The 17,155-nt window shown below is 45.0% G+C and overlaps 1 protein-coding gene across 5 annotated transcripts in view; it reads right to left on the reverse strand.

The window, feature by feature from the left end:
* patj (PATJ crumbs cell polarity complex component) overlaps positions 1-17,155 on the reverse strand; it is a 61,792-nt gene that overhangs the window by 24,276 nt on the left and 20,361 nt on the right. For 4 of the 5 annotated variants that reach the window (XM_076141586.1, XM_076141585.1, XM_076141588.1 and 1 more), the window contains exons 19-29: positions 11,712-11,918; positions 11,373-11,453; positions 5,634-5,939; positions 4,809-4,941; positions 4,653-4,716; positions 3,973-4,050; positions 3,804-3,875; positions 3,334-3,511; positions 3,131-3,241; positions 2,802-2,861; positions 1,841-1,934 (exon numbers count right to left, since the gene is read on the reverse strand). In XM_076141586.1, coding sequence (XP_075997701.1) covers positions 1,841-1,934; positions 2,802-2,861; positions 3,131-3,241; positions 3,334-3,511; positions 3,804-3,875; positions 3,973-4,050; positions 4,653-4,716; positions 4,809-4,941; positions 5,634-5,939; positions 11,373-11,453; positions 11,712-11,918 — 1,384 coding nt within the window. The remainder of the gene's footprint in view (positions 1-1,840; positions 1,935-2,801; positions 2,862-3,130; positions 3,242-3,333; positions 3,512-3,803; positions 3,876-3,972; positions 4,051-4,652; positions 4,717-4,808; positions 4,942-5,633; positions 5,940-11,372; positions 11,454-11,711; positions 11,919-17,155) is intronic. The other variant, XM_076141589.1, reaches the window with a different exon arrangement.

The raw sequence follows: 17,155 nt of genomic DNA on the forward strand, positions 1-17,155 counted from the left end.
TGCAGCTGAGGGAAACCAGAAATCAGTGGAACTAACCTGATGGTGCAAACACTCAGCTCGGCCAGTATATCTACACACAACCACAGAAAGACAGCCCAAGACATGGAGGAGAGGAGACAAGGACAAGGAGAGGAAATGGGGTGGGAAGAAGGGAAGGAGAGGAAAGAAGGGAAGACAGCTGTGCAGAATCCACCAGTTTAGTTCTGGGATTCAGACTGACAAACTTAACATCAGAAAGCCCAAATATTAAGGCTCTGTGTGTGTGTGTGTGTGCGTGTGTGTATGTGTGTGTGTGTGAATCAGGCCACACCAATCAGGTCAAGGACTGTGCCAGGAGGTATCAGCAAGCAGCCGGTGCTGTGTGTGTGTGTGTGACCCCGTTGAATGTATTTTAATACATCAGTCGAACATAATCTGTTCTTCATTTCTAACGACATGCAGGAAGCGCCTCCTGCTGGACGAACACATAACCTCTGACAGAGAGAGAGAGAGAGTGAGAGAGAGAGAGAGAGAGAACCCAGTTACAAAAACACACACGTACACTTGTGAATTTTTCATAACACCAACACATCTAAACTGAACCTTCCCCTTTAACACTGAAGCTGTGTCCAAATGTTGGACAAACACATTTCACTCGAACAGAGAAACCGAAAAGTTGCACTTATGTATTCCTAACTTGATGTATGTAGCCACAGTGTGATGGTGTGCAGGCTGATGATTCTCCGTCCTTGCTACTTCTACAGATGGAGTTTGGGTTTTTTCTGCACTTTTTTCTCAGAGAAAACAGCCTGAGAACATTAGGAATTGAATCATTTATTATGGTTGCAGCCAACGACATTCTCGGCAGGAATATCAATGAAACAAACTGAAAGAGAAGAAGAAGAAGCACAACGAGGAGAAGCAGGAAGGCAGGAGAAAGACGAGCGTTTGTGATCAGCACCGTCACCAAAACAAAGCAAAAACCAGAGAGGAACCTGTTCTCCATTCACCTACTTCTATCCAAACATCAGATCATTGGAATAAATTATCAGACAAACTCCAAACATCTCCTCTACTAACCAGACCACCAGCAGAAACACCACGTCCCATCAGCCCCTTCAAGCTCCTACAACACACAGCTAAAGCCTCCAACCAGCAGCCAACAAGCAAACACGACACGGCCCCGCCCGCCTGTCCTGTCTGCCCGCCTCCGAACGCACCCGCAACCACAACCACACCAGAAAGAGACAAACGGAGAGATTCAATTAATATCATGAAAAAAAACTAGGACGTCCTCCACTCTGCCGTAAATGAGACGAGACGGGACGAGACAGCTGGTTCATAAAAGGCCTGAAAGACAAAAACACACACACATTAACACACTGCTGACTGTGAGGGCCAAAACACACACCAGCCTGCTGCCTTTGATGGTATAACACAACCACACACACACACACACACACACACACACACACACACACACACACACACACACACACACACACACACACACACACACAGAGGAAATTGGGTCATGACTTCAGTCTTCAGACCTGTAGTGACTCACTGAGGCATAAAAACAGAAACACTAAGTGGAGCTGTTGGTTTATGTCCCCAAAACTTACGAGTGCCTGCGAGCAACACACTCCACAACCACTGTACACTTACGCACTGTAGTCAGAGAGAAAGAGGAACAGAAAGGGAGGAGAGAGGAAGAGACAGAGAAGGTGACAGAGAGAGAGAGAGAGAGAGAGAGAGAGACAGATAGAAAGAGAGAAACAGAGAGGCAGAGAGGGAGGAAAGAAGAGACAGAGAGGGTGTGAGAGTGTTCGCTAGGGGAGTAAGTGTGTGTGTCATTAACCTTTGGCCTGCTCTAGGTCCGAGCTCTGCACCGTCTCTGATTGGCTGGGTGGTCTGTATGGTGGGGGCTCCCTCAGAGGGGACGGGGTTGTTCCCTGTAGATTATAAAAAACAAACCAAACACTTCATCTTCTTATTTGATAGTGAACAGATACAGGTGAATGTGATGAGGTCACTCTATGCTTCGAGCCTTACAGACTCATATGGAAGGTGCTGTGATACGATATATGATAACACATTCTGATCAGCTGGTTAACCCCGTTTGTAAATGTAGTCTTTGGATTAATTTACCTGTGAAATCCTTACTTATATACTTATCTTCATTTGGTTACATAAGCAATATGGCTATTTTGGTCATATGAACCTTTTTTTTTGGTACAACGTGATGAGCTGGTGCTGCCCTCATCTGGATTCTTTGGGGAATGCAGTTTGGCAAGAAAAAAACAGATTTGTCATAAAACCAAAAAGAGGATGAAGTCCATTACTCTATGAATGATGGATCTGTAAACTGGTCCATGGAGTTGATCGATTATTTGTGTTCTTACTTTAAATGAGCATTTAAATTAAATACATTCTAAATGTCTGATAATGACAGCCAAGCAACTGTGATTTCTGAATGATTGTGCTTTCTCTGTAGAGCACTTTGAGCCGTATGTTATGTATGATGTGTTCTCTATAAATAAAGGTTATTCTTATTCCTATTACTGTGCCTTATAAACTCATACAGATGAAGAAACAAGTACAAAACTGCATGTAAGCAACAGTAAACACAAAGCAAAGAGAGGGACTCTAGCTGCAGTTTTGTACATGCAGTTTTGAAGTTTCTTGACACACAGAATCAGTGTATTTAGAATTGTTGAGTTTAAATAATCCATCTTCTCTTCAATTGTAAAACAGTGCCCTCTGCTGGACACTCCAGGAAATGCAGGCGCGGGAGGGGGATCAGTAAGTGGCGCTCTTACCGGAGAAGTCCCTGTCTTTGCTTTGTGTTTGCCGTAGCTTGGGGCTGTTAATGACGCGGGCTGAAAAACAGAACAGAGATCCAAACATGTCTATGTGCTGATGTCAACAGCTGCCAAGTAATCTTACTGTTCATTTTTAGATTATTGTATTGGTATTATGTCATCCAGAGTTCTTTATTCTCCATCTGAAGCTGGTATGGGGGCGTGGGAGGACTGGGCGAAGATGGACCTGGGCCCAGCAAACAATACCGATGATGTTGGAAAATTATGTGAAAGACCAAATCTAAATGTGTCCCATGTCTTACGGACAAGTGTGTTTGTGTTTGTACCCGTGGTGTTGCAGATAGGCTCTGCACGACGAAGACAACAGGACTGGGAGCTGATTTAATGGCATTAACTGCGTCCTCGTGACTGGCAGCCCGTAGATCAACTCCTGACACCTACACACACACACACACACACAATATTGCAGCTCTAAACCACAAGCTGATGAATATATATGAGGTGTTTCCTGTATGGTGCTGAGCTTTACCTCTAGGATCTTGTCACCGGTCTTCAGGCACTGCGTCCTGGCAGCAGGACTGTCTTTCAAAACTTGTTTGATGAAGATTCCCTTCAGTTCCTCTCCATTCCTCAGGCGCTTGATGATGTGATGCCCCCCCACGATACTCAGACCCAGAGACTGGCCCTCCTCCTGCCACACCTCCACCCTGTGGAGCAGAAAGACCTCATGTTACTGCCTTTGAGATAGGAAAAAGGCTTCTTACACCTCATGTGTCAGTGTAGGCACAAAGACAAACCCCTCACACTAGACCTGGGGGTGCAGATTGATGCGTATATGATGGTTGTTTCCCCTAACAACAGCTCACACATACATGCCCATACATCACTAACAGCATTGAGTAAGTCGGGATCAGTCATTGCTGTAGGTCCTTCACAATAAAAGCCTTCCACTGATTGCCAAAGAATCTTTACAGCAGACAGTGTTTTTGTGTGTGTTACCGTCGGGGGGGTCCCCAGTGGCTGAAGGCAGGAGTTTCTTCTCCCTCACCTTCCTCTCTTTCAGGAAGAAAACTATGGAGAAAACACACACACACACATACACAAACAGTTTCAGTGGTCTATAACGGTCACAGTAAGTGACTGGGGGTGAAATGGTCACGCCTCCTACCTATGGCCTCTGATTAGTGGAAAAGTTCCTGCGTGGCTCCGCCTCTTCCTTCTCTCTGTGTCAAACATCTTCAATGACCTATGCAAGAAACAAAATCTCTTTTTAATCGAACACATTAAACTGATTACATCCAGAAAAAAATGGAATGACAAGCACATTAAGGAGAAAGTTAAGGTGGTAATTAGCATTTATGAGACTACTTCTGATCGTCACGTCCGTAATCATTCAGCGATTCAGTAAACACAAGGTGAGCGTTGAGGGACACAAACATTGATACCCAGCAGGGGGAGACACAGGACTGCAAATGGCTAAATAATAATGACCAGCAGGAGAGAAGAGAAGATGATGAAGAGCCAAAAGAAGAAGAGGGTAGAGAGCAGAAAAGAGAAGAAAGGACTTCAAACTAGAGACAAGGATAGGAGAAAAGAAAAAAGAGGAAGAGAGGTACAAAAAAGACAGTGAGAGGAGAGAGAGAGCAGGGTACAGATAGACAGACATGACAGAAGACACATGGCAAGACAAGGGGGGGGGGGGGCAATGATGAAGGGAGGAAGCAGAGAAGAGAAGACCTCACACCATAAAGAGAGGGAGGAAAGGTGGATGTGAGAGGACAAGACAGGGCAGAGACACAAAAAGGTAAGAGAGGAGGAGACAGAGAGGACACACAGGAGGATACTGACTCAGTGTCTGTGTCTGTGAGCGTGAGCTCAGAGTCTGCTTCACTGTCCCTGAGGCCTGGAGCACCTGAACACACACGCACACACTGTCACATGAAATGTTGCTTGGTTACGTCACTGAATCTTCATTTTGTTGTTAATGTTAAATTGAGGCTTCACCCAGGAGCAGCTGTGCAGCAGTCAAGGTGTCTTCATAGCTTGGTCTCTGGAGGTCTTCCTCCTCTGTCTCGATGACATCATCCTCATCGTCGTCCACCTCCTCCTCCTCCTCTTCTTCTCCTCTTCTCCTAGTCTGAAAAGAGAAACCAAACCAAAAATATGCGAAATGACTAAAAAATCCTGATATAAAAAACGACGAGGATTATATATTTATTAATGTTAAAACACCAAACTGGCCATTCTTAGTGATGCCTCAGTATTCACTAATAATCTATACATATGCATGCATTGTTATTATAATATATATGTAATGTTCTGTGTTATATTTTCTTTAAATAAACATTCTATAGAAATGTCTTATGGATCAAATCAAGCATGTTCATCTGCTGTGAATTGAACCAGCAGGGGGTGACAAAGGACTGCAAATAGCTAAACAACATGGAAACAAAGAAGAGAGGAAGGAAGAAAAGAGAAAGGCAGGAGAGAGGGAAGGAAGGAGAGACGGTAGGAAGAAGAGAGGAAGGAAGAAGAGAGAAAGGAAGAAGAGAAGAAGGAGGAAGAGAGGGAAGGAAGGAGAGAGGAAAGGAAGGAGAGGGGAAGGATGGAGAGAAGGAAGGAGAGAGGGAAGGAAGAAGAGAGGAAGGAAGAAGAGAGGTAAGGAAGGAGAGGGGGAGGATGGAAGAATCTGCAAACAGCTTAGAATAAAAAAGGAAAGGAAGCAAGTAAGGAAAACAAAAGTAAAGAAAGCGACATACAGACAGGCAGGCAGGCAGACAGGCAGACAGACGGACAGAGACAGACATACAGACAGACAGACAGACTCACCTCCTCTGCCCCTGCAGTCCCGTTGGAGGAGTTGAGCTTCCACTCCTCCCATGATGGTGGAGCTGTTCTGCTGAGGGAGTCTGTCCTCTCCCCCTCTCTCTCCCTCTCGCTCTCCTCTGATGGCACATCCACATTTTCCTCTTCCTCCTCGTCATCCACGGCCATCTCCCTGCCCTCGCCTGGCAGGAGGTCAGAGGTCAAAGTGGAGGTGTAGCGAGGGAGTCCTCCGTCCAGGATGAGCTCTGGCTCCTCTTCCTCCTCCTCCTCCCGTAGGTCTTCAGGTAAGATGGAGCCATCGCCAAATCCCTGACATCGTGAAGAGACACAAGCCAAAGATGAAGAGGAAGGACACCAAACTGAATGCAGTGAATGCTTAGTACATTTAATATAAAGTTAGACATTAGAATGTTACAGATATGAACCTTAGTGTGTAACACTCACATCTACGATTTCAACTCACTGAGAAATCTGACACCCGAAACTAATGGCTCCACCACAGAAACACACCCACAACACTTCTGCACATTTATCTTAAGTACACAAAGTTTGAAATGTTTAGGCCTTTGAGTAAAATGATGGTAAAACAAACATGGCGGCTGCTCATCATGGTATCATGTGACTGAACGATTCACAGTAAGGAAGCAACAGCTACTGTAATAGAAGCACAAGTGACATGAACTCCTGCTTCTTTTCTTCCGACATGATATCCTTTTTAATTTAGTTCCCTCATGTTGGTTCAACATGTGTCAGGAGTTTGTGTCTCAGATGAACACGCCCAACAACTACCAGGCTGCTGAGTCAGCGACTGTTCAGCATATGTGTGTGTGTGTGTGTGTGTGTGTGTGTGTGCGCGCGCAGAGATGGAGCCGTTACAACATGTGCTGGTGTGGAGATCAAATCCTCACATACGTGCAGAATTGATTACTAATAATCTAAATTAAATTGAGCTGTAAATCATGAATACCGTTTTTTTAATCATTATTTTAAAAACTAAATCAGGTAAAATGAACACTAGTAAACATTTATCCTTTTTCCACAGAAGGTCGAGTGTTTTTTTTGTCTTGCTGTTTCTGTTTCTGCCTGTAACAAACGGAGCTTTCAGGCTTCAGCTGCCCCTCAGTGAAGGAGCTGGAGTCTGAACATTAGCCTTCATCTCTGAGCACATAAAGGCTTTGCCTGCTCCCCAAAGAGCCTTCCTCAGCAGATCGCGAGGGGATATCCTGTTCTTAACATTACGACGCAGACATTAGCCCGCGCCGGAAAATATTAATGACAACACTTAGGCTAATTTCCACGGACGAAGCCTCATCGTCAAGGACTCTGTTCCTCTTCTTTTAATTTGGGCCCGGGAAGCCGGCCCATCGCAGCCATATAATGGAGGTGAGGAGCAGACGGCGGCGGCGGCGCTGAGCTCATAACGCTAACAGGATGTTCTGCAGACTGATGTGTATTGGCCCTGACTGCCTGGCCTCATATTCACAAGATTTAAAGACACTGTCATTTAATATCTCTGCCATTAGACGATGAGGACACAACGGATGACGAGTCGCTGCTCAAACTTTCTGCAGCAGCACAGGAACTCACAGGCCTCACTGAAGTATCAGCACTATCAGTACAGGTACAAATACTTAAGTAACAGTAAGAATAGTGAATATTATGTGCGCGTGTGTGTGTGTGTGTGTGTGTGGGGGGGGGGGGGGGGGGGGTTGTCTGTTATTCAGAGTAAGATGGAGTTTAAAATAATCAATGTATTGCCTTAATCAGAGTATAATCACAATTTAACATGCAGGACAATGCAGTCTGTCTCTCCTTTCTGGTTCGTACTCCAAAACTATTCAGGTTCACCCGGGAGAACATTTAGTCTAATGAAAAGACTCCCAATTTCTTAATGAGTTTAAAATATAGGGTTAGGGTTCGTTGATCACTTTAAACAAAACCAGAAATGATGACTAACGGGACTGACAACACCAGGAAGAGCAAGGGGGATTAGTTAGTGTCCTACCCTGGCGGAGGAGCTCTGTAAAGCCTTTAATCAGAAATAGAGCTTGACAGAGACACACACACCTACGCGCACACACCTGAGCCGACGTTAGGACACGAATACATGTTTGGATAATTTCACTTTAGTTTCTGCTGATACATGAAGACGGACTGAACCATCTTCGATAAGAATGTTCCAGATTTATTTATGACTGCAGCTCTCCTGAAGTAAACGATGTATTATATGAGATGCTGAGTGCCAGAATGAGCTCAGTAGAACCTGTAGACAGAGTAACAGTCATATTCCCCCCAGGCTTGTGTTTCAGCGCTGTGGTTTGAGTGTTTGACAGTCAAACGTCACAGGCGGTTTGTCGACTGTAAAACTTGACGAATCTTTTCTTTTTCTGGTTTTAATCAGTGTGAAATATGGCAGCAGCAGCACTTTGTCTGCTGTAAGGAACCCAGAATAATGTGGTGGCAGCCTGTAAGTACAGCCGGCTCTCGTCTGCTACATGTGACCTCTAAAAGTTAACGAGGTGTGGATGGTAACTGGGGTCTCTCGCTGGTCAGCAGCCTGGCGTGACAGAGAACGATCCGGCGACCAAGTGACAGCGCGGGCCCGCTGTCTTTATGGAAAGCCATCAGAGACCCGTGGGCTGTGAAAAAACCTCTTCAGCCAAATGGGCTGCATATAAAACAGGGAATAAAACGGCAGTACAGAGGACAGTGGAGCAGGTACAGCAGGAGGACACACACACCCACACCCACAGCAGAGTACAGTGAGACGCACGGGGGGAGGGGCCAGTTAGGTAAAACTGTCCAAATAGGTGCAAGTGATGGCTGAGCGTTCTACTTAAAGATATTATCGGAACAGAGACTGGGGAAAGAGAGCTAGTTCTATTTCAGATACAGATACGGAAGAATAAAGTAAAGTCTGGGTAAAGCAACACCTAAAAAAATCCTGAGTGCAGTAATGTTGTTGATGTCGCCATTTCTTACATCAGCAGTTCAGCGGCAGTGGCAAACATGAGGCTGGTGCATTTTCTAGCAACCTGTTTGTCTTCTGAAGCCCAATCAAAGTGAATGGACTCAATTTAGCAACATCACAAGGCTTTCAAACTCCTACAAACGGCTTTACATTTACTACACAAGCAAAGATCAGGAGAGAGCAACTAGAGTAAGAGCCAAGAGGGGGAAACCTGGAGGAGGTCTTTAGCCGTTTTTTGAAGTCTGTCTGCTAACAAATTCCTAATTTAGATCCACATTGAAGCCATTTTGATTACGTTATTTATGATATTGTACTCTCAGCGGTCTCCCAACCCAGACAACGCAGATTAAATTGCTCAATCTACATAAGTGAGTGAGTTACTTCCTGCTTCTGCTGCGAACGCAGCAGGAATACACAGATCAGAGGTAGATGAACACTCTGCTACAACATAAACCGGTTTGATGATATGGAGAAAAGTTTTGCAGACTCATAATCCAGTCACTTTAACTGGGAGCTCCAGAAGAGAAACCAGTTGGCATCTGTTGTTAATTTTCTGGTTTGGGTAAAATGTTCAGGTATCACTGCAGTAGAGTGCTCAGAGTACTGCAGTACTGAGGATACTGAGGCTGAAAGACCAGAGTGTCCTCACAGCAACCCCCCTCCACCCCCCCGCCAGCCACCCCACACCCCACACACACCCCACCCCCGAATCACTTAAGAGAGAGAGATGCTGCTGGTTGAGCTGATAGAGCACTTTATACCATCCAACCATCCAGCTGAGTCAGCGGCTCTACAGAGAGGGGGGGGAGATTAAGGAGAGGAGAGAAAGGGTGAAAGAAGGTGAAAGAGAGAAAGGAGAGAGGAGATGAAAGAGAGGAAAAGCAGAGATGACAAAGGAGTGGGAGCGGGAGCGGAGATGAAGGGAAAACAAAAGAGGAGAGAGTGGAGATGAAAATGTAGAAAAGAACAAAGAGAAAGGAAGACAGAAACAAAGTCTTCCACAGAGGAGCATTGGACACCAGGACGCTGTGTCCCACCAACAGTGTGTGTACACATCAGAACCATGTCTTCAGTTTGTAGTAAACCCTGGAAAAGTAACTACATGATGCTGAGCTTCACATGTACAGACAGAGACCAGACAAAGACATTTGACCCCAGTGCAACTCTGCACAGCGGGCTGATGATGTCGGCGCTCCACTGCATCACTGCAGGAACTCTGGGATCCTCTCAGGGACCCTCTCCACCATTCATGTTTTATTTCCTATTCTGAGCCCCTACTCTGAAGGTGGTGTGGATCTGATTCTAGCAAGAGGCCTGGTCTCTGGACCTGGTCTCTTCTATGTTTACTACCCACAAGGTCTGATCCTAAGCATCATTGAAGACAAAGTACCTGTTGGTTTTCCAGATATTCATATAAACCAGTAATGACAGATGGTCACTGCGGTTTTCAATATGTGCAAATAAACATCGTCTCAAAAACACCAGCTGAGCTCACAGTGAGTCACACTTCTGTCTACCAGCGCAAAGTGCTGCAGGGTATTTATTACTCTGACATATCTCTACAGAACTTTGTAGTACCGAGTAATAAAGGAGTAGTGGAACCCTGCTACAGTGAGCGTGAGCGGCAGCAGCAGCGTCTCAAAGCAGAGTGACGCTGTTCGGACAAATGAAGGTAAAAGAAGTATGAAGACTAGAAACCACAGAGTTTATGTCAGTGTTTGTGTTTGTCTGCTCACGAGGTGAAGCCGATCCAGACCCCGTATGTGTCCACAGAGACAAATCACCTCCAGACTATATTCATTTCTCTTCATTTGCTTTAGCGCACTAGATATTTATTTACATTTATTCAATTTGCTTTTATATAGTCAAGCTCTGTTCATCTGACATCCAGGCTAATAAAGCAAACCAAAAGGAAAATGAGCCAAAAAAAAAGAGACGAGAGGAGAGAAAGAAAGATATGAGACAGGAAGAACAGAGCGAAAGAGAGATGCAGAGGAAAGAGAGAGAGACAGAGAGCAAAAGAGACAGAAAGGGAGGGAGAGAGAGAGAGGGAGAGGGAGAGACGTAGAGATGTAGTGATTAATGTGCACAAGGACAAAAACTTAATGGTTCAATTAGTTTGAGTTGATTTCCATCTGTGGGAGAGAGACGGAGAGAGAGAGAGAGCGAGAGAGAGAGTGCGAGCGAGCAGACGAGCAAGCGTTTCCACTGCCAATTTTACACTAAACCTGCACATCTTTGAACAGAGCAGTGAGTCGTCCGTGTTTACATTAAATGATGTGAGTGAGTAAGCTTAGTGATGAAGATGAGCAATAAACATGATCACAGAGCTGAGTGAATGAACTAGAGTTATATCATAGTAACTATAGGCTGTGGGCCCAATATGTCCTCTACATTTCCCCCTCGGAGACTCAGAGTCTGTTTATGTTGCAGGTTTATGAATGAAGTCTTTATGAACTCAACACTAAATACACCTCAAGTGAGTGTTGACACATTTCTGCAATATTGAAGTGTTTCCATCGCACCTCTTTCAATTCATAACTCCTGGAAACATGACATTCCTTCAAGGCATGATGTTTGTCTGGTTTGCGGTGTCATGATTATGGACTTTTGACACACACAGCTTCATTCTGCCTTCTTGTTTTAATGACATGAGGTGGCACATCAGCTTGTTCTCTGAAGTCTGCGTGTCTCTGCTCTGACCTGTGTGGAGATCAGTGTGCATGTCAGGTACAAGTTTGTGTGTGTGTGTGTGTGTGTGTGTGTGTTACCTTTGGAACAGGCAGTTGTGTGTTGGTGACAGACATGAATCTGCTGTCCTCTCTCTGACTCTGCCGAGGTTTGCCTTCCGTCTACACATGAGCGCGCGAAAGAGAGAGAGAGAGAAAGAACATCTTTATTTCTATCTAGGTACCTATAGAAGGTCTGGCTCTGGCCCCAGTATGAGAAGGTCTGTATGGATCTACTATAGACGTGACTGCTGTAGAGACAGTAAATCATGAGCACAAACTGGATGTACCCCTACAAGACGTGAAGCTGGACTAAATTGTGTGGAACAGGACCATAAAGTGTGAAACTGGATCTAGCACTAGAGGGTGTTGGCGTTTTACCAAAGGTTTGCGGATGCCCAGGCGGACCGTGCCAGGTGGGGCAGACTTCAGGACCTCCACGGCCTGGGCCAGGGTGAGAAGGTCCAGCTTTGTCTGGTTTACCGACACCAGCTGATCTCCAGGTAGGAGACCGGCATGATGCTCCGCCGAGCCACCGGGAACCAGAGAGCGAATCACCATCACACACCGAGCTGGATCCAGAGGGTCCTGGATAGTGGGAGTAGAAGGGAGCGACAGAGAGAGAGGAAGGGAAAGAGAGAAGGGCGGGGGGAGGGAGAGGGAGAAAGAGAGAGAAATAAATGTAATGAAAACAAACGTTTGCGAGACGGAGAGAGAGATCAACAGGGGGAGACAGAGACCAGAGATATAAGAGAACCCACCACACACACACACACACACACACACACACACACACTTCCAGTGAGGTCAATAATTGGATACGTTCCACTTCACAAATCACTTCCTAACTTTACACGTTCACAAAACATCATCTGATGAGTTCCTCAGAGTTTCACATTTAACTTGAAGAATGTGGTGAAGACACGGTGACGGGATGATGGAGGCAACATTCACTCCTGCCTCACTGTGCAGAACCATCAACCTGATCTGGGCCTAAATGCAGGATCAGTGTGTGTCTGTGTGTGTGCACTTGTGTGTGCGGGCTCTAAAGCTGTAAAGTCACACGTGAGTGAGTAAACACATCAATTATCACAAAACTTCAAATTACTTCATTTTGGTTTGATTTCTTTGTTCCATTTTTGAATTTTGTTTAACTTTGTTATCGTTATTTAAACAACAAACAAATTAAAAAATATTGTACTTTAACTATAAATTAACGATAAGAATTTTACTGATCCCAAAGGAAACTATTGAGTCCAATTGTTCAGGAAAAAGACGATTAAATTCATACAGCTGAATGAAATACAGAGACAAAACAACAGTTTGATCAAATAAAACTCATTAAAATAAACTAAGGTGCACAGTCAAACATTGAGCAGCAGAATAAGGCCAGCTGACGTGAACTTAAGAAGCCACTGACTCGGGACTCGAACCTTTAGACTCAAACAATTTGATCACTTCTCAAACAATCCACCGTTTTTTTCCGTCATTAATACAAACGCTGATTGTGGCCAATTGAATGAGTGAGTTCAGCCTGGGGCGCCTGGTGATGGACCACCAGCAGCTCCACATATTGATTGGGATTGATCCAGATCTGGTGGATGATAATGTGAGCTGGGTCAGGGGTCAGATTTATTTATTTAGGTCCTGTAGTGCTTTACTGAAGAGCAGGAAGCACTCTGACTTTTGGACGTGTGGGATCCGAGAATCCATCAGGAAATGTGGTAAAATTGGTCAAACCCCACAAACGCAGAGCCCTGTGCTGAATTTATCTGAAAATACTTTTGCTTCACGTCCACTCCCTGAAAAGATCAACTCCAAAAACAGCACTAGTTTGTGTTTTCTGAGGAGTTTCACGCATCCATAAAAGCGGAGTAACCAGGAGGCCAGCACGCAACGCGGCCCTGCCAACATCCAAACACCTCAGAGACTCATAAAGCAACTTTAAACCCTCTCCTGGTTGGAGCGGATGTTCAGTTTGTGAAGCTCCCCTGCGCTGAACCCTGGGCATCGCCTGCGCTGGAGTACGAGCTGCCGTGCCAAGATTCCGGCTGCCAGAACAAAGACGGGCTGTATTTTTAGATGGAGCAACATGGCTACAGGTGGAGAGGAGTCAGAACTCGAGTCCTCCACTCCTACAAGATCCTCCGGAAAAGAAAGCCTTCTACTGTCAGAGAGCGCACGCATCACACACGGAGGAGAAAGTGTGAGTGAGGAATTAAAAATGTGTTTCGCCCAAAGTAGTGAAAGGTTTCCATGGCTTTAAGGCTGCAGCCGAGTTATCGCACGCTAACGCACATACTGGTGCGGCTTGTATATATGTAGGTTACAGGGTGCAAACAAAAACGTTAACTTCTCAGACCTTTGTAATGCCAGCTAGAGCCAAACTCTGGAACACTTTACAACTAAACTCAACAAGAACAAGAAACCAACAGCACACAGGTCAGACCGAGCTCATTACATTACATACTATAGTACTTCTTACTCTGTTCACATACACTTAATGCTTAAAGGGGAGGTGTAGAGCTTTATGTTCTTATTTTCTTAAGACAGGGGTTCTATGCTATTATTTACTTGTTACATCCTAAAGGTTTTTAAACTTGTTAGGCGTGTGTAAGTGTGGACTGTGACATGTTTTTATCCAGCATTTCCCTCGCATAGAATAAGGAATGAATCCACCTTCATCTGCATTGTGACGATGACTCCAGCTCGAGTCTAACATACATTTGCTAAATCAAAATTTTTGTGAGAACAGGGAATCGCAACACGTCTCCTAGCAACCACCTCCGCCTGGTTTCCGAAGTTGACACGAGAGCGGATTTGAAGGAAACGATAGAAATACTCTACTGTTTTCACTTCTAGCTTACTTGTCTGATTTCTTTTCGTTTTTGAAATTCCATGATTTTTCCAAAACTTTGGGGACATTAGATCATTTTCCAGAGCATGAGTCTAGAAGAGCAAGTCTGGAAAACACATTGTACCCATTAAGTGGCCACTTGGTGGTGCTGTTGGACCTTTTGGCTGCAGCAAAAAAAGAAATCAATGCTTCCTTTGTCTTTGTAACTTGCCACCAAACTTCATTGAAATCTTCCGTGTGAAGGTTCTAAGTCATCCAGCTCATGATGTCTAAGGAGAGCGCATCTTCACTTAGTTCTTCTTGCCTTTACTAGCAAGTCCAGTTGCCTACGATGAACTGTTATAATAATAATATGTTTTCGCTAATAAACAGAAGGCAGAACAGAAGGCTTTAAGTACATTTCAAACAGTTTTGCTCATTTTACATTTGGCTATAACGTTGATGATATTGTTTTTTAGAAAAACCCCATGTTTGATTTTAACACACTGCGACACCTTCCTGCTGGAAGAGGAAACGTTAATACTGAAAAAGAACGAAGGCTTGTGAGTGAAATTCTTATCTGTGATTGTTTATGTTTTAATTTGGATCAAACCGAAGGAACACACACACACACACACACACACACACACACACACACACACACACACACACACACACACACACACACACACACACACACACACACACACACACACACACACACACACACACACACACACACACACACACACACACACACACACACACACACACCAGCTCTTCACTTATTAACTCCAAACATCTTTCACTCAACTCTGACAGCAGGGGAGTCACTGACAGGAAGCTACTTGGCAACAGAGCGGGACCGACACGTCCTTGGACAGAGACGGAGAGAGAGACAGAGAAAGAGAGAGAAAGAGAGACAGAGACAGAGAGGGAGGGAGAGAGAGAGAGAGAGAGAGAGAGAGAGAAAGAGAGACAAAGATGGAGAGGGAGAGACACAGACACAGAGACAAAATAAACTGGTGTAATGGAAAGCAATAGAGTGAGATGTGATGGCGTTTTGTGTGTGTGTGTGTGTGTGTGTGTGTGTGTGTGTGTGTGTGTGTGTGTGTGTGTGTGTGTGTGTTACAGCTGGTCCCTGAACACAGGCTGCATTGTCCACGTTTGGGGCTGCAGCCAAGTCCAACCAACCAACCGACCAAGCATCACACACACACACACACACACACAGAGACAGAGAGAGAGAGAGAGCGAGAGAGAGAGAGAGAGAGAGAGAGAGAGAAAGCAATGCGAGCGGTGATGTCAGCATGCTGCCTGTACAGTGAACTGAAGTCATTTATAAGGTGAGGAAAAGAAAAGAGAATCAGGCCACACTCTGCTCACTGATTTGGCTCAGGACATATTGAGTGTGTGTGTGTGAATTTACACACATTGCTACACACACACTGAGTGGGATGGTATTATGCACATAATCTGACAGTAAAGCTGCATTAAAGGGTCGATCACACAGGGAAGCGTCATTAAAAATTCCACACCAGCAGATCCATTGTTCTCCTGCTCAGCTTTGCTGCAGAGGGAAACTTTACTACTTTCTGTCCTACGGCTCCACCATGAGACACTGTCACAGCCTCAATACTCTGCTTATATGTCCTTTCTGTGATTAAAGGCTAACATGTGATGACGCTGCATACATGCATTGAATCAATAAGAACACGCAGTTCAACGAGTGTCCATGACATGTAGAGTGTTCAGTCTGCCCACCAGGAGGCGCCACACTGATTAAGACCTTCCCTGAACTTAATTACAGTATAATTGAAGCATTTAAGTACATTGTAAAGTACTGAGTGAGACACAGAATACAGTCCAATGTTCAATGATGACAGTGATGCACAAGCAATTTTACAGTATTGAATAATAGACAAATGTAACTCTGAACTCTGTGTGTGTTCCTCTGCAAGTTGTATCATTGTCTAAAAGCTCCTCTAAATGAAGCTAGGTTAGTTAGACACTTATCTATCTGTAAAGGAAATAACAGCATGGGTCCATATGGGTCCATTCAAAGACCTACAGAGCTGAAGAGAAGCACACACATCTACTCAATGACACAACTTCCAGAGGAGCACACACAGAGCTCACATGTGTGTTCACATGTCTCATTTCATGGTCACATCAGTTACCAGCCGGGGTCTCCCTACATCTCCATTAGGAGCCTGCCAGGGGCCACTGAGGGCCTCAACATTAAGATCCTCCATATCTGCCGCCACTATGCTGCCAGACTGGCTGCCGCCAAAACAACAACACACACACTGACCTCTGAGATACTGTACAAGCCTCTAATGCTGCCTGTGCAGGAGGTCAGAGGTCAGCTTCAGTGCAGACTGTGTGTCGTTAGTTTTATCTCCACACACACACACACACACACACACACACACACACACACACACACACACACACACACACACACACACACACACACACACACACACACACACACACACACACACACACACACACACACACACACACACACACACACACACACACACACACACACACACACACACACACACACACACACACACACGTTCCTGCTGGTGCCATCTCCAGCAGGAACACGAAAATGGGAGGAGGGGAGGAAAGTGAAGGAATGAAACAGGAGATAAGAAAACTCCAGGATATTCAGTCAAATATGAGCTGTTTGGACAGCTCATGTTTGTTGCGTCTTCTTTGTTAGGCGATGGTGAGGATCAGTCTGAGCTGTGCACTGGACGTGATGTACATCTAAACCCTATTCTGACAGGGTTAGTCTCACATGAGGAGGTGTGCTAATGTAATAATCCCCAGAGTTCCTCAGTCTGTCCAGCTGCTTCTCCTGTTTAGACGTGACAGTGTGGTGTGAACATAACACACGCTCTGATCTGTGTCATTCATATGTAATCCGTGTGAATGTAAACATCATAGGCGTACGTGCTGAGGGCTGATCCTG

Source organism: Genypterus blacodes, unplaced genomic scaffold, assembly GCF_046128005.1.
Source record: "Genypterus blacodes isolate CSIRO-AG114 ecotype Tasmania unplaced genomic scaffold, CSIRO-AGI_Gbla_v1 ptg000019l_1, whole genome shotgun sequence".
NCBI lineage: Eukaryota > Metazoa > Chordata > Actinopteri > Ophidiiformes > Ophidiidae > Genypterus > Genypterus blacodes.